The 17,765-nt window shown below is 51.2% G+C and overlaps 1 protein-coding gene across 1 annotated transcript in view; it reads left to right on the top strand.

Annotated features, from left to right (window-relative positions):
- The window catches only part of Camta1 (calmodulin binding transcription activator 1), a 762,517-nt gene that overhangs the window by 375,010 nt on the left and 369,742 nt on the right, over positions 1-17,765 (top strand). Inside the window, exon 5 of the mRNA XM_076861374.2 lies at positions 4,956-5,091. Coding sequence (XP_076717489.2) covers positions 4,956-5,091 — 136 coding nt within the window. The remainder of the gene's footprint in view (positions 1-4,955; positions 5,092-17,765) is intronic.

Genomic DNA, 17,765 nt, shown 5'->3' with positions numbered 1-17,765 from the left:
CCAATAGTGTTAAGGTGGCAATTCTCTCCAAATTGATTTCTAGAGTCAATGCAACTCTTATCAAAATCCCAGCAGGCTTCCCACCCCCCAAGAAATCATCAAGCTAATCTTAAAATGCATATGCAAACACAGAAGACTTAGAATAGCCAAATGATTTTGAAAAAGAATAAAGTGGGAGGGTTTATAATCTCTAATTCCAACACTTGCTTTAAAGCTATGGCAATCAAGATGTGATATTGGACTATGGGACAGAATTCAAAGTCCAGAAATAATACCTTATGATTATCGCCAATTTATTTGCAGCAAAAATACCAAAACAACTCAATGGAAGGTGGGTAGGGAAAAGAATAGGACTTTCTTTTCCTTTGTTTTTAACAAATGGTACTGAGACAATTGGACATCAATACAGCAAACATCAGCTTAGACCTTGACATCATGCCACACACACAAAGAAGAATGCAAATTGATCAGACACCTAAAGGTAAGAGCTAAAACTATAAAACTCCTAGAAGAAAATGTAGGAAGATTTTTGTGACCTTGGGTTAGATAAAACATTCTTAGGGGGATTCTTAGGACACTAAAGACACTCATAAAGAAAAAAACATGTTAGCACAAACTTTACTAAAATGAAAACATCTTGCTTTTTCAAAGAAACCATTAAGAAAGAGAAAAGACAAATCATGGACTCGACTCGGGGAAGGCATTTCAAGTCACATATCTGATAAAGCACTTGCACTCAGATCTTACGTAAAGAACTCTTACAACTCAAAAATGAGAAGATAAGTAACTCAATTAAAGATGGGCAGAAGATTCAAATAGACATTTACCAAAGAAATTATATGAATAGCTAATAAGGACATGAAAAGATGCTCAACATCATTAGTCATTAGGGGAATGCAAATTAAAACCATCCCACTCCCACTAGGTGGCTGCCATCCAGAAGGCAGGCAGAGCCAGTGTTGGAGAGGCTGAGGAGCAATCAGAGCCTCCCACATTTCCCAGGAACGCAAAATGGTGCAGCCCCTCTGGAAAACAGTCTAGCAGTTTTATTTTTATGTAATCTGATGTATCTGTCTTTCACATAGTGTTGCTGAATTTTGAATTATGGTCAGGAAAGTTTTCTTTTTTCAGGTCATGGCAGAATTCACCTATATTTATTTTCTCTTAGAGTATGCATGACTTTATTTGTTCCATGGAAACCTCTGATCCAATTGGACTTGCTGCTGCTGTGTGGTGAAGGGATAGTCCAATGCACTTTCCCGTGTTCCTATCCAGTGACCCTAATGCCACTCAGTGGAAAGCTGATCCCCTTCCCCCACTGCCTTGAGCTACCTTGTTTATTATGCATATTCAATTTGTATGTGTAATTGGGAATATTTTTGGATTTTTCTTTTCCATTCTGTTGATCTATCTATTTATGGGTCAAACCAATAGTTTTTTTAAATATAGAGGTTTTACAGTATATTTTAAGAGCTGGTAGGGTCATCTTCATTGGGTTTATCTGGCTATTCTTGGTGTTTCTTCCTTCCAAATACACTTTATAATAAAATGTTCTAGATACAGAAAAAAAAATCCTGATGGGATTCCCATTGTCATTACATCATATCACATTTATAAGTTATCTTTAGGAAGATTCACATTTTATAACCTTAACACTTTCCAACTGAGACTTGTTATCAAAACGTGCTTTTTTGTCTTTTAAAATATTTTTATAGCTTTTCTCTCTAGGTTTTGGGAGTTTCCTGTTAAATTTATGCCTAGGTGCTTGATTTTCTTTCTCTCTATAGTAAATAGGCGTAGCCATCATTCCCCTGTCTATCTAACCTGTCCCCGCAGCGCCTGTCTTTGTTTTGTGCCTGTGTCTTCACTGTTAGGGTTTGTGGTAGGCTCTGCTGACCCTGTGGTCTTTCAGCCCATTGTCCTGAGCGCTGCTGGCTTCATGAGCCAGCTGTCTGTAGGATAAAAGGTCATTTGGTGAGCAGCCCCGTTAGGACAGAGTTCCTGCTGTTGCATTTCCCCTCGATGTCCCTCTGCTCTGCGCCATGCTGTAGCCTTGGCACAGCTTCTCCCAGAAGGACACCTTGAGATGAGGCTTTGTGGGCAAAAGGTTTATCGAAGGTGACCCAAGAAAACACCAGTAGGTCGTTTACAATTTGGGGACTGAGGGAGTGAAGAGGAAAGGAGGGTATACTCCACCGCCAGCCAGTGTCCCCAATGGGCTGCTGGAGCTTCCTATCGGGGGCTACTCCCAAGGCCATTAGAGCCTCCAGAGCAGCCACGGTGAGGGGAAGCTGACCTGTGCCGAGCTGCTTACAGGCTGGGAATCTATGCCTGCTCCTGGGGTTGGCGTGAGTGAAGAAACACCCAGAGATACAGGTGCAGGCAGACACAGACCCGCCTGGGGCGCTGCAGTCAGTGGCCGGTACCCAGAAAGGGTGGTATTATCAGGTGGCAGAACTCCAGTCCGCCTCCACACAGCCCTGCCCTGCTCCCTGCCTGCAGCTCCACTCCTGTTCCCTGCGCTCCTCAGGCTTAGGCTGCCTCAGGTCATCCTGAGGTGTGTCCGCCTAGTTCCTCCCAGAGCTGCCCTCCCCTCTTCCTTCCTCCTTTGGCCCCCTCTGGCCTGCTCTGGCTCCCCGTGAGGCCTTCTGCAGCCTCACAGGGCACTTGGGCCCTTCCACAGCCCGTTGTTTCTGTCTCAAGACCCGGTGCTAAGGAGGGGCCCTTCCGCCACGCAGAGCAGGGGCAGTTCTAACAGCACCAGAAGGGCGGCTACCCTGTCGGGGTGCTCGATTGCAGGTCAAAATGACGAGTCCGTTGAGCGGGGCTGTTTAGCCAGACACATTCCCTGTGGGATTGTCCCTCTCACAGGGTCAGATGACAGGCCATTCTTGGAGGCCAAAGAGGGGGTGTCCAGAAGAAGATGGGTCTCCAGGCGGGGTGCAGCTGTGACTTCACCTGTGTACCTGGTAGTGTTCTGGGGAGTCCCCCTCTGTGGGCCATTACAGTTTGGGGACAGTTGGCCTGAGTAGCTACCAAGGTTCCAGCTGCAGGACGGCCCCTGTGGCCCAACCTGCCTCGTTCACACCTCAGGACAACCTGAGGCAGCCTGAGCCTGAGGAGCGCAGGGGACAGGAGTGGAGCTGCAGGCCTGGAGCACATCACGGGTGGGGTTTCCTACCGCAGTAGGTCTTCCTGATGGGGGACCTACAGGACTCTGCCATGGGTGCTGTCACTCCTCCTTTGAGGGGACAAGGCACATGCTTCGTCTGTTGAAGCCAACACTTTCCTTAGCTTTTTCCTGAGGTGCTACTAGTTTCGTGGCCTTAAGCATAGAGTTGGACTTGGGGGGCCTTTGAGGGTCTTCCAGGGCATGGGGGCTTGCAGTGTGCCTGGAACAGGCTGAAGAGGAGCCCCCTTCCCTTCAAGATGGAAGTGAATGGTACTGTTTTCCATGCAGACTCATAAGTGCAGACAGATTCCGTCAGGTCACGGCATTGTGACAGGCCTGTGTGACAGGCCCGTGGCACTGCCTCCTGATTTTTAGTCGGTTTGGGCTTAGGGTGGGAAGCACAGGGACACAAGCCAGTTCCACCCTGTGGGAGAGGACGGGGTGCAGGGAGTTGCTGCTCAGGTCTGTGATCTCCTGGGAATTGCTGTTTAGGGTGGGAACAATTAGCCGTAGTCACCTGGCCGGGATTTTCCCCTCTAGGCAGTGGACGTGAAGCCATTGATAGCTAGTGAAATGGTCATTGTTCAGAGGAGGGAGGAAAGCAAGAGACTGGAGGCGCTTGCCCTGCTGCAGGGGCATGGCTGGCGTGTTCACCCTCACCTCTGGCTGTGACAGAGACACATAAGCCAGTGCCGTCGACTAAGCCACTTCATTTGCCTTATTTGTGACAAGAGCTCTCTTCCTGCCGAGAGCGAGGTGGAATGCTGGCCAGTGTGCAGAACCGTCCGGCATTCCAGGGCTGACGTTCAGGTTCAGGGTGCCACAGAGCTGGCCCTGCGGCGGGGGTGTGCTGACCCCAAGGCTGGATCTGTGCGCACCTGCTTCCACCTGTTCTGGAAGTGGCTTTCCACAGCACTGGCCCTCAGCTGCCAAGGGCCTTAGAGTTTGCCACCCCAATACGTGGCCGCTGCAGCCGCAGGTATGCGCATAATGATCCTCTGCCCTCCGCAGCCAGCGCAGGCTTTCTTTTTTAGAAAACTCAAGATTCCTTTGGTTTGTTCTTTTTAAAGGTCACAGAATGGCCACCGTACTCTTAGCGTTTAGCAAGGGGACAACTATTTTCCCAAGATACTGTGGCCATGGGCGGTGTAGGTGAGTTCACCTGGCATTACTGATAGCTGAAGCCCCAGTGGGAACGAATCAGGGCCTTGGCTTGCTCAGGAAGGAAGCCTGGGCCGCTAGCCCGTATCTAGCAGTAATCTACATGCAGGCAATGAGTCAAGAGCTTGGCCTCGGCAACTTGCTCTGCCATTGGTCCCTTCTTAACATAGTCATCTAGCGCCTGCGTTAAACTTATTTATTTCCTAATGCTGGGTGATGGATTAAAAGATGTGTAGAAATCCTTCTGTAGGAGATAAGATATTGCAGGCTGCACGACACCCGGCTCTCCCTGCTCTCTCCCTCCGGTTGCCTCCTTTTCAGTGCACAGCCCAGGCCCCCACATCGTACATCCTGATTAGTTTGTGGATATTATTACTAAGGGCATTTTTTTAAGCCTATCATTGACACATTTAATTCATTAGGTACCAAATCCACAAGCAAATTTTGGCTGGCCATAAAACACGGTTAATCCAGGGAGCTACAATAAAAGGTGAAAAATTATGTTCCAACAAATGTGGAATATTGCTTTTCTGTAGAGACTTTTACTGGTCTACAATATCTTTCTTCATAAATTTGCCTTCTACTTGGTTCTCTTGGTAACTTAACCATTTGTTGTTTGCAGACCACAGAATGGCTCAATGATACTCTACAACAGGAAGAAAGTCAAGTACAGGAAAGATGGGTATTGCTGGAAAAAGAGGAAGGATGGGAAAACGACCCGAGAGGACCACATGAAACTCAAGGTCCAGGGAGTGGAGGTAAAGAGCAGAAAGGCTCTCCTGTCCCCAAATGTCATTTCCGGGCTACATTGAGAATGGAATTGTTGAGAGTGATTTGATGCCAGCCACCTCTGTTGAAAGAATCTTGGTTTGCCAAGACCCCGGGGTTTGCTTTTGTTTCTCTGCCTCCATTCAAGTTTTCAGTGAGTCGTGGTGTGACTGGAGCCCTCCGCTCTCTAGGGGGTCACTGGTGTGTAGATGGGGGTCTGCAAGGTACCTGCAGAATGGCGTATGGTATTACCACGGAGGAGCCTCTGGGTGCGCTGGGAGTTTGCAGGTGTCAGGGAAGAGGGGAAGCAGCCCACGGAACCTCCTTCTTGAGGCACCCCTTACCCAAGAGCAGGGCTTTGTACCCCTCTACCGACAAACCTTCTATCTCCCTCTGGGTGTTTCATCTGGTAGAGGTTAAGATCATTAGATGGGATCACAAGTGCGTGTGATTCTTGCTGGGCTGTGGTGGAGATGGCATCGTAGAAATGTCTGGGCATCTTGGGCAACTTGGGTTTGGCCCCTGGATGCAGCCTGAGTTTCTTGCTGTTGTTCTGGTTCTCAGCCATGGGCGGCCCTGGAGGAATCCCCTCACTCCTGATGTTGGGCACTTGAGGGCCCAAGCCAAGTGTGCCAGCAGTGGAGGGAGAGGGCGTGGGCCTGCCAGTCAGCCAGCACCCGCTTCTCTGCATTTCTTGCCTGTCCTGCCAAGAGACTTCCCCAGGGCTGTGCAAGTGCTGCCGGCGGCCAGGAGCTGAGAAGCTGATTTGTGATCTACCTGGTATTTCAAACTATCTTCAAATGCAGAAAATAGGCGTTCTGTCTGTTGGAGTGTTGAGTCTCTAGCATGCCACCCTGGTGAGGTAGCAAGGACTCTTGGTCCCATGGGTCACCCGTCCACACTGGTGTTTTTTGTGATGCACTTTGTCATTACGCTTTTTTTCTGTGTTAATCATGTGCTTTGATGACTGCTAAAAATAGCATCAAATGGCTTTTATTACCCTCTCCCCAGAGAGATGACTTTTGTTTTATGTGTATACGGTTTTTTTTACACCCGGTAACAATGCTTTATGGGGATGAACAAAGAGAAGTCCCAATCCGAGCAATCCCAGCTCCCTGAACTCTCCTGTGCTTGGTGTCTGCACAGCATGATTTAATTGACTGCATGGAACATTAAAATGCAGATTACCCAAACATGCTCTCCAGACCCTCCTCTAGGACTGTGACTGGTGACTGTACAGAGATAGTAGCCATTGTTGCAGGGGGCAGAGGGAGGGGGATTTGGTCTTCAGGGAGGACCCGGATCTCCCACCATGGAAGAGCAGGTAGAAAGTGAGGGAAAGCGGGCCCAGGAGGGAGGGTCTGCTCACGTGGGGACCCACAGGCCTGCAGAATCCACACAAAACCAGGCGAACAGCCCTGTGCCCGGAGGCCTCTGCATATTTCATCTTTAGTAATACGTAAATCAGGAGCTTCTAGGTGTAAGTAACAGCAGGTGGACCTCCTCCTTGGCAGCCCAGGGAAAAAGCCACAGTGTTCATTTTCCTCCCTAGTGTTATAAATTAGAATTGTCACCGGATGGAATCACAATGATTTATGGCTATTTTTAGGCCATATTTACGTTTGGAGTTATTTGTGGTCTCACACTCACCGACTGCAGCGTGCCCCGCACAACGAGGAGGAAGGGAACCAGGAGTGGCCATGCAGGCAGTGGGTTTGGGAGAGGCCTTGGCAAGTGACACAGGAGCTTTGTCTCCAGGCCACCTATGGCCACATGTGAGGCTGCCTTTCCTCCAAGCTCAGGGAATTGTCTCATTGGGCCACCAACAAATACCCACCATGCACCTACTTTGTCAAGACTGTGTGTTGTCTGTGGAAAAATCAGAAGCCCTGATCTCTGTCCTCATGGTCAGTTCAAGGACACAGCCATGTCGGAACACAAAGGCCACTCACAGTGCTGATAAGTGCAGAGATTCTAGGATCAGTGTTCTGGGAATCTGGGGTGGGCTGCAGTGACCAGAGATGCTTCTGGGAGAGGCGGGAGGGCAGTGAGCTCCTGGAGTGGGTGGAGGGCCTGCATCTGTGTCGCTCTCATGACACTGTGTCGCTCACCTTTCCCTAGAAAGTGTGGGCTGAGCTGCAGCCCTTTCATCCTATTTAATGGCTCTGTGGCATCGCAAAGGGTGAATCCTTGAGCTGTCCCCTATTGTGGGCTTTTAAATGCCTCCCAGATCTTCAATATCACACGCAACGTTCCATGGACACTCATGCGCATGTCTCCGGTGCTCACCCGTAGCTGGGTTCAGGGATTGCTGGGTTGTGAGGTACGGGGGTTTTCTGTTTTGCTGGAGAGAGCCAAATTGCTCCTAAGTGACTGTACTAATTACATGCCCACCGGCACTGGGAAGGACTATTTTCCCCTCACCCTCTTTCACACTAATGGATGAAAGATGGTACCCTGTCCAATGTGAATCTGAGTTTTTCTCAGTTATTGGTGGGGGATGGGCACCTTCTTTTGCTAGTGGGAGGTTCTGCAGTGAATGCTGTAGGTGGGTGTGGGTCTTCAAACATCCCTGGAGAAGGACTTCCAGGTGATCAGCCTTGACCGGCAGTGCTCCTGAGTAGCTCTCCTCTGTCCAGAGTCGCAGAGGCCAGCGGGCAGCATTTTCCATCTGAGAAATTACAACGGGGAGAGACATGGGCTTGGCGCCTCACAGGAGGAGGGTCCCTCCCAGTTGGGACCCCATTTCCTTCCTCAGTGGATTCAATCAGGCAGTAACTAGTACTAACCAGTACCTCCACCATCAGGCAGAGATGCCTCCGCCTGCCTTGGGTCTGGCATAGGGTCTGGAGCTGGGGTGCCTACCACCCACGCAGTTTCCTCAGTTCAAGGGCGTGATGAAGATATTTAGATCTGTCATTTACCACATCACCGCCTAAGCCTTCCCCAGGCCAGGAGGACCTCCAGCCCTGCCTGGGCTCTGCGTCAGCTTCCTTTGTTCTCAGAGGCCGGCTCCACATTGATTTTCTCCGTCAGGCACAGGATGGGGGCAGCGCGTTTGAAGCTGACGAGCTGTTAGGGCCATGATTACTCGCTGTGTCTGTGCGCCGAGGAGAAGCTAGCTCGATAAGGTTCCGGGATGACAAAGGTTGGCAGGGAGGACAAAAAGTGGCTGCGATGACAGCTCCATGAGATGAAATCTTAGCAGGTCTGAAGTGGGCCTCGCCCCCTGCAGATCCCTGCTGTCCACCTGGAGCCATCAGGGGAGGGACAGTGGAGGTAGGCAGGCCCCCTGAGAGCAAAGAGCTTCTCTGAAGCACTGTCGTGCCTTAGGGGACCAGCACGGCAGGTGTCTGTGCCGGGTGAGGTCAGCTGGGGGGAGGCTGATCACGGGAAGTCCCTCCAGGCTCCCTGTACTTTTCTCTGCCCCAGATGCTGGCCCCACTGCCCTGTCTGGTGTTCACCCCTCCCTCCTCAGAGTGCCAGGTATCTCAGAAGCCAGACAGCTCTTGGCTCCCCACTCCTACTGGGTCCCCACAACAGACAGGATCCACCACCCTTGGGGACAGTCATGGGCATGGGCTTACACAGGGACAGTCACAGGCCGGGTACAAGGCATACCATCTCATCCATCCTTGTATTGTAAAAAGTCCATGCAAAGTACATATTATTATACCATTTTATAGATAAGAAATTGAGACTCAGAGAGGACTTCTCTCCACCACATTATGCCACAAGTCAGTGGCAGAGCTGGGACTGGCCCTGGGTCCGCCTGGCTCTGAAGCTCATGCTCTGCCCTTAGACCAGAGGCTTCCGGCACCTGGGTGATATGGGTTGATTTTCAGGCCCAGTCGGCCCTCATTTATTTGGCACAAACCCTCCATTCATCAGCCAGTCGCTGGAGGCCTTCTACCCACCAGCATTGTGACAGGGACGGAGAGTACAGGATCCCCGATCTCATGGGGAGACAGAAAGCCCAGTGTGCTCTTGAATTCAGGGTTCGGAGGCTGTGCTGGGAGGCACCTGTGAAGTCCGTAGGGGGGCACCCGAGGCAGGCTTGACCTGAAGACATGACAGACACGCAGGGGCCATCCAGGTGACAGGGCAGAGATGGGAGATATCAGTGGGCAATGACAGTCTATGAGGAATAGCTCATGTGACTTTAAGCCACAGGTGGCCAGAATAGTGACAGTGTCAGTGTTTCTCCCAGCCCTCTGCCGGCTAGATATCTGTCTCCTGGGTTGGGGTCTTCTCTGCTCTGCTGTCCAGGTGTGCCTTGCTGCGGGCAGCCTTCCTTTGGGGCCTGCCTGTGGGTGGTCCTGGGATCGATACTGTGGGAGCCTGTCCAAGACCTACCTTCTACCACCTGGCCAGTTCTGCCATGGAAGGAACGCCCTGGCCGGGGCCATCATTCTGACTAACTCTCAGACGTTAAGAGAAGGTTGAGTCTTGCTGACCTGTCTGTGCAGCCTAAAATGAAGGAGGGTTTGCTTCTTCCTCTCCACCGACTGCCTCCTCACTGGACGCCCGGCATTAGTGCAGCAGCAGGGTAGCAAGGTTAGGTTTGGGGACTCGGGCTCATTAGGATGGTGTTCTTTATTTGGGCACTTAGGCCACATATTAACAACAAAAAAAGCACCTCTTTTTAAAAGTAGGAATGATATTGTAGTTACTGCATTAGGAATTAACAGGGCATGAAATAACTGTCCGCCTCATGGCGATGCCAGATCATTTCAGCTCTGCTTGCAGCCATAAGATAAATAGGCATCTTGCTTGTAGCTGATGGGAAATGTTTTAAATAGCCAGCCACAAACATGTATGGTGCCCAAATCAAGTTTGGTAAACAGCAGTGAACAGATAAGGAGGAGGTAGATTGGCTGATGAAACCACTGAGTGCAGAGGCTCTTGGGGCCAGGGCCTGCATGCCAATGTGCTTTTCACGTGGAGATACCATTTTTACTTTTTGCAAAGGACTAGGTATCTGTCCATGGCTGGTTTGTCTCCCTTGCGTCCCTGGGGCTCACCATGAGCCTCATTGTTTCTCCCCATGTCAAGGTCCAGATGCCTTAACCTCGTGACTTCCGGCTCTTCCAGGGTCCTGCTCCAATTTCCTCCAGCCAAGGCAGCTGTTTCCTCCCCTAGATGAGGGTAGCACTGCATCTGTACCTTGTGATGAAAGAGCTCACTCTGACGGGACCTCAGTGCATCCGTGCAGTAGACAGGTTGAATATTTGGTTGGTATCTTCCAGGTTGAGAAAGTCTGGATCCAGTGTGGAGGTAGTAGGTAAGCTGCGCAGAGCGGGCTGAATAGAAGAAGATAAAACAGTGTCACCCTGAAAACCTACGGGAACTTGGCAGTTGTTAAAATGACAGCTCACTAAAGAAGGTGTTAGAGTATCCCAGAGCCTTGCTCTTCCCCTTCCGTGAGGGCAGGCTCTGCTCTGGGACCCAGAGCCTTGCTCTGAGCAGTGAGGTCTGCAGAACCTCCGAGAGCCCCATGGTCACCACCTGCACCTCACCTACGCCGCACGTCAGTCACCACCCACACCTTACTCCCACTGGCTACCAGGCCCAGGTCCTCTCCTGCCTGACTTGAGTGTGGTCGTTAGGTGTCCTTGTCTTCTGACTTCTCCAGTGGAGGAGCCCATCTGTCCAGTGGACCCTCGGAGCATCCCCCATGTCTCCGCTGGCTTTTGGTCATCCTAATTTTTGTGTAGCTTTCTGCTAATATGCTAACAAGTTAAAAATTTCCTGTTACCTGGATGTGCTTTGGTAGGATTCAATCAGGAGTTCAAATCCATAATCTTTCCTCTAACTTCCTATTACTGAGCATCCCTGGTGACATGTCCCCACCCATTCATATTTTAAAATTTTAGTTAATAAATGGCTTTAAGCTAGCCATGTTTCCAGGTGACAAAGTGGCCCTTTCTGGCCACATTCCGTGCTGTTCACCAGGCCTGGCGAGTGAACCAGGCCTGGCGGGTGCTCTCGTAGTTTGCCCGTGTCACCGGGGTCCACAACACACATTCTTCTCACAGCCCTGGGGGTGGGAGGGACTGTCAGTCTGAGAATGTGCTTCAGAGGAACACAGCGCCGGGGGGGGGGGGGGGGGGGGGGGGGGGGGGGGGGGGACGACCAGCCTCTGCGGCTCCTTCATATGGACACTAATCCCAGGTGACCTCATGAGCCCATCACCTAAAGGTCCCACCTCCCCAGCCGTGCCACTGGGCTTAGCCTCCAACACAGGCACTTGGAGGCGGCATGGCCAGCCAGTGGCACCCTCTCAAGGCCCCTCTTGGCTCGCAACAGCCAGGTGACAGCAGCAGCGAGGACGGCACTGAGTACGGACTTCACCGACACCTGTCTTGCGTGTCCTTTTATGTCCATTGTCCCACTCAGCACTGACAGTACCCGGATCAGGTGGGCTAGCCTCATCTTAAAAGTTCTACATTTTCAAACGTCTAGAGATATTTTAATTAGAAAATTAAGGCAGTGAGTTATCCCTCAGGTTCTAAATGGGCCCATGAATTAAGTCATTCACATCCCCACTCAGAAGGCAAAACAGCCTTGAATCCCATGGCTCCTAAGGTCTCTTCCAGTAAAGAGTGAGCCCACGCCATGCCAGAGGGCAACCCTGCAGTGCCAGCATGGATGGCAACCCGTAAGACATCTGCTCGTGCCGCGCCCGCCCGTCCGCATTCTATCCAGGGACTGCGATGAGACCCAGCCGCCCCTGGCTGTGCCCTTTCGTCCTCAGGAGCTGGTCCCCAACCCTGGACATCCTGCATAACTCACTGCCACGCTTAGCTGTGATTTGATACCAGTCCTTTGGGGACTTTTATATTCCCACGTGAGCTTTGCTTGGGGTGACAGAGCTGCTGGCTTCTGGCAAGAACTTCCTGTTCCACTGTCCTGAAGCTGCAGGGGTCACACTTCCAGGTCAGGCTTGCTGTGGCAGTGACTGTGTGTGCTTCGTCCCCATGGAGGAGCACAGGTGTGCTGTGTGTCTGTGGGGCAACGGGGAAGGGGACGGGGGTGGGGGGGTGGGGAGAAGAGGGTCAGGCTACAAGATGCCCTGTTAAGTGACAGTTTCAGATAAGCAGAGAATATTGCTTAGTGTAAGTATGTGCCATGCTGTACTTGGGACACACCTGCCCTGGACAGTGCCCCTGTTTGTCTGAACGACCCTCTGCCACGAGAGCAGTCTCCCTTGAGTCCTGCAGGCAGAGACTTGTGTGCGCTGGTGCTGGTCTCAGGAAGACCTGAGGAGTGCACAGGCTTATCTCAGTGTCAGGGAGGACTCGGGCCACTGTCAGTGGACCCATGTGCTGCCAAGGTGGGGCCCTTTTGCTCCCTCTGAAAAATGAGTCCCGGGTGCCTCTCAAATACCAAGGCACGGGACCCAAGCACAGGTCTGGGTGTAGCTTCAGAGTGTAGCTCCTGCCAGCCTGCTGGGAGAGGAGCTTGTAAGGAAGACATGCCAGGGACCCCGAAGGAGGCAGGACTCCGCCTTCCCCCTGTCCCTGGTAGACGACAATGGGGACATATTTTGTACCATCCTTTTTAAACTGGACTTGAGCGCCTGAGTGAGCTGGAGCCCCCTGGCCGAGGTGGAGCCTGGGATGCCTGCCCAAGGGCTCACTTGGGCTCAGTCACCCTAGCGGCCCTTGCCATCATTGCAGTCTGGCCCACAAGGGCCCAGATGGAAATGTTATCATGTCCAGTGATGACTTAGGTCCTTGAAGGCCATGGTCAGACTGGCCAAGGCCACTCTGCTGGACCCCGACCTGCAGCAGGCTTGGGTAGGGGCACTGTCGGCACCCCACGTGCATTTCTGACCTCAGCCAGAGCAGGTGTGCATTTTAAAGCCATGATATATGTTCTTCCCCTTGGTAAATGACCAGATGGGGTTGTGCATGCTGGGTAAAGAATATCTCTGGCCTTCGCTTGACTGAGTCGTAAAATATCGATCTTCTCTATCTTTCAGTCCCCTGTATTGCTAGGGAAATTCTCTCCTGCCACCCGCCACTGTGGCATGTGCCTGTGAGGCACCTACGCTGCTTTGATACAAATCTCCGGACTGGCTCCAGGGGAGTCACACTGGATGCACTTGAGTTGACATGGGTTAGTCACCAGCAGAGGGAAGGGGAAGGGTGTGCAAGCTAATTAGGCCACATCACTCAGTCTGGGTGGTTCCCACACTGCCCCCCCCACCCCCGTCCACGGAGGTAGAGGAGCAGATAAGAGCTTTGGCTACCCATGGGAGTGGAGCAGAGAATGTGGCTGAGCAAATTAAAGAGGGGACAGCCAGCCACAGTGCTCTAGCCAGGCTGCTTTGGGAGCCAGTGCCTCGGTCTCAGGTTTTCTGCTCTGGGTGGTTTGGGTTTCTGGCAGGAAGCTTCCCATGTCTGCCCTCCCCTGATGCCAGGGTAGAACTGTTGTAGACAGCGAGAATTTCATGAAGGAACACCTCTTGCTCCTTGAGCTTGGATGGGCAAAAGGACCTTCCGTCTCCTCTTTACATTTCTTAATTCCCGCTCAGGGAAGGCTGCGTGTCTCAGGGAACGCCCTGCTTCCTGTTACGTAAGGCTGGTGTCCCGCTCCTGCAACACTACAGAAGGCACAGAAAGGCAGCGGCCATATGCTCCTTGGCGCACAGGGTCAGCAGGATCAGATTCTCCCAGGGGCCTGTTGGACCGCAGCTTGCCCCTCCGTCTGGGTCCCTGCCAGCCTAATCTTTGAATTAGGCAGGACCATGTGCGCCTGCATTTGGAAGTACTGACTCATGTCATTCTCTTGCCACTGGTAGGGTCCCGCCTGGGGGCAAGGGGTGTCTAACCACCTTCCAGGCTAAATTTTGTTTATCTTATTTTATGAAAAACACCTAAAGGAAAATTTCAAAGGTTAGTATTTAATTCCTGATTATATGGCTTAATCCCTGGTTAAATGGCTTGAGCCTGTCATTCCTCATTCTGCCCTTAGCCATGGTGGGTGGAGAATAGCAGGTTCCCAAAAGCAGAACACACCAACTAGAAACGACTGGACAGTCCCCCGACCTTCCGTTGTCCAGGGAAATATCCCTGTCTGTGTACTCTTAGCTGCTCTGGATAGGACCCTGACTGTCCCTTCACTGCCAAGACTAGTGCTTGGTGTGGTACTTGGTTCACATTTGGTGCTCATTAAATATTTTTGAATGAATGAGTGAATTTTGAATAAATGGACTTTTTCTGAAAAGGGCCAAACAGTAGGTATTTCTGACTGGTGACTGGATGGTCTGTTGGCAACAACTCAGTTCTGCCACTGTGATATGAAAGCAGCCACTGAAGAGAGTCAAGGAATGGATGTGTTCCAATAAAACTTTATTATTTACAAAGGCAGGCTGTGGGCCACATTTGGACCAGGGAAGTAGTTTGTTCATCCCTGTTTTAGGTTATGGCAGCAGTTTCTGGAAGGAGGGGTGCTTTGGGAGCTGGGAGGGCTTGTGGGGCGTCATCAAGGCCTTCCACAGGAAGGATCTCAGTCTGGCACCAGAGTGTCCTAGCACTCAGGTTCACAGTGGGACGCTCAGCTCGTATTTCCGCTGAGTTAACTCTTTTATTCACAATATACCTGGGAGGGGTTTCTTCTTTTCCTTTATTTTTAGTGGCAAAATGTCCACACGGCATAGACTTATTGGCTTCACTCCAAGTGGTCCTCAGTCTGAAAAAGTCTTTTGCAAAGAGTGGTTGGGGTGGTAGTTGGAAATGTCCTGTCTCTCCTGGAAGTGGGGGCGGTGCCACACGGCATCATGGAAGCACCCGGCCAGCCTCCGTGATGCACTCTGTCCAGGGGGCAGTTGAGCCAACAGTGTGTGGTCTCATGAGACCCAGGGCTGGGGGGCTTGAAGGTCTAGGATGTCACTGAGGGGGAAAGGTGACCTGCCTGCTCTCTAGGCTTGAAGTGCTGAAAGTTACCCAGCCACTTGGACGTGGCTAAGTCCCCTCGGATCGTGGCTGTGGGAGGTGCAGGTGTTATTTGTCCATGTTTAAGTGCCTACATGACAGTACGAGGAACTGCAGGGGCTCCCTTTCATCCTTGCCGCCACGATTTACGTACAGCTTTTTGATGGATGCAAGAGGCAGACATTTATTACAAAAGCACAAGAAATGCTGACTCTTCACGAATTGATTATTTAGAACTCATTTTATTAAATATTCTAGATGGTGTGTGATAGACGGATCCTCTGTTGGTTTGCAGTTTAATGATTCACTCGTCTGTAGTGTGAGAAGGAACCCAAAGATTGGGCTTGCCATTTCAGAAGGAGGCCGTGGAAATGTTATTAGATTTGGGACAGGCCTCTGGAGGAGCCCCCTGAAGGGAAGGCTCATGTGGACAGTCCCTTCTCTGTGCAGAGCCCTCATGCTGCACCTTCTGCAAGCAGAAATCCCACAGCAACTGGCGTGGGCCTCCCCTCCCTCTGGCAGCTTGCGTCCTCACTCGTGGATGACCTCTTCACGCCTTCCTTGGTATGTTCATTCATAGTTCTTCAATCTCCGCGCTCCCCATCCCCCATGCTGAAAAGCTCTGCTGAGGTCTCTGTCTTCACACTGGAGATGCTCATTGAAACCAGGGTAGTGTATTCACCCTGGCCCTTTTGTTAAAATGTCACATAAGATTTAACTTCTTGGGGCTCACTGTGAGTGAGTGTTAGGCAGCCAGTTCCTGGGGCAGGATTGCCCTGAACCAATGCTCACTGAGGCCAAGGGCAGTGGAGCTCTTCAAGTGGGTAAGGGCTGAGGATGGCAAGTCAGACGCTGGGCTTCCCGGGCTCTGGGGCCACTCTCATTCACAGATCCCATGAGCCAGGTGGAAGTGGACAGTGCCTTGTGGCTCTGTGGCCATGTAGCCCAGCACCTGAGGACAGATGGCACTCCCAGGGGGACATTCAGTGGCAGGTGCCGTGAGGCATGCCTCACAGTGACATTTCAAAGGTGTTCACCTGGACAGTTTGGGCTTCCAAGTACTCCACGACTTCCTTCTCTTTCCCAAGCTGTAGGCGGACGGTGCGGGCTGCAGTCTTTCCCACAGGACATGGCGGGAAGCAGAGCTGGGGACTTCCACACCCCGCCCACCTCCCCAGGATTCCTTGCACCCACAAGCTACCCAGGCCTTCTCCACGGTGCAGTGCTCTGGCCCATACTGTGCCTGCTTGCCCCCCCCTCTTGTCAGGTGCTTTTATGTGCAGAATTGGGCCCAGTCTTCAGTCTAACACCGTGTCAGTGCAGTTTCCCCAAAGAGCACACCCTGAGCTCTTTGGCGGTTATTTCTTACCAGCAGAATCTGCTTGACTTTCCACACGCTAATCAGTCCACAAGGAAGCGAGTTTCGCTGCTGACCTTTAATTCTTTAATTGCTGTGAAATAGTTGAAAGAGTCTGAAATTACAGCCTCCCCCTAAAGGTGGGCATAATGAGGCTCCCTCAGTCTCTTCGCAGCCAGCAGGGCTGCCTCTCCGCCCCGGGGTTCTGTTCTCATCAAATCCCTCCGTTTCCCCTCCCCTTCGAGTGGAGGGCAGCACCCGTTCATCTCCCTGCCCCTTGCCTCCTGCTCTCCTTCTCCCCAGCACCTCACCCAGTAGGGCTCACCTGCAGCTCTGGCACATCTGGAGGGGGCACAGTTAAGCTGCGGTGCCCTGGGAGGGTGGAGCAGAGGTCTGTGTCACCGGGTGCCGGTGCCAGCAGCTTCGTTCCACCGCGGGACTGGTCACATTTGCCTTTTCCTGGAAGGCGATTAAGTAACCGCATTGAAGCATCTTCTCTCTCAAATTAATGAATACTTTCAGACACAATATGAAATGTTTGGAAATGAGATGCAACACAGGATTTTGGCCGTATTTTTTTTCCCTTTCACAACACCTGGCAATAAAATTCTCAGGCTAAATACCAGATGAGCGGGCGCTTCATTATGTATAGCAACTTCGTCTATAACTTTTTTTAAGCCCTCCAGATGGAAGCACGGTATAAATGTGGAGAGGCTGAGAAGGGAAATGAAAATAAATGCACTAAGAAATAAAGAATCTGTTTTTTATACTTTCTTTTGCAAATAGTGTTTGCAATGACATATTGTGAATGGACTGAATTATAACAAAAACAGAAATGAAACAGAGCTCGGGGGTAGGAAGAGCAATTGTTACACTTACTTTAACTGATATAATGCAGAGCCACGCTTTTTACACTCAATTAGTTTGCACATTGTGTTGGACACAAACCAGAATGTAGAACATTTTTGGGTTTTGTTTTTACATGATTAAGGGAGATGAGATGAAATAAATTCAGTAAATTACCCTCCATTCCTTTTTGGTGTGAGATGTTTGTGTTTGTTTTCTCCTTACCCCTGGTCTGGAGTGAATGAGCCTCATTCCTTTGGGTGGAGGGGCCAGGGCAGCAGAGGCCCAGCCCCACCTCTGTTTCCCAACAAGATTTTCCTCCGGAGATGGGTAGGTTTTCGGTGGAGTTCCTTCTTCCACACCAGGGCCATCTTTTGCTGCATAAACAAGGTTGTGAATCAGAATTTATTTGCATCTGATGTTTGAGTGCATTCCGTGCTTCGGCTGTGAGGAAGGGGAGCAGGCGCGATGGAGGCCAACAGATGTCAGTGAGCATTTAGGCAGCCGAAGTGTTTCCAAG

Source organism: Callospermophilus lateralis, chromosome 7, assembly GCF_048772815.1.
Source record: "Callospermophilus lateralis isolate mCalLat2 chromosome 7, mCalLat2.hap1, whole genome shotgun sequence".
NCBI classification, from domain to species: domain Eukaryota; kingdom Metazoa; phylum Chordata; class Mammalia; order Rodentia; family Sciuridae; genus Callospermophilus; species Callospermophilus lateralis.
The sequence above is the reverse complement of the archived record's forward strand: the minus strand, read 5'-3'. Positions and strand labels throughout refer to the sequence as shown.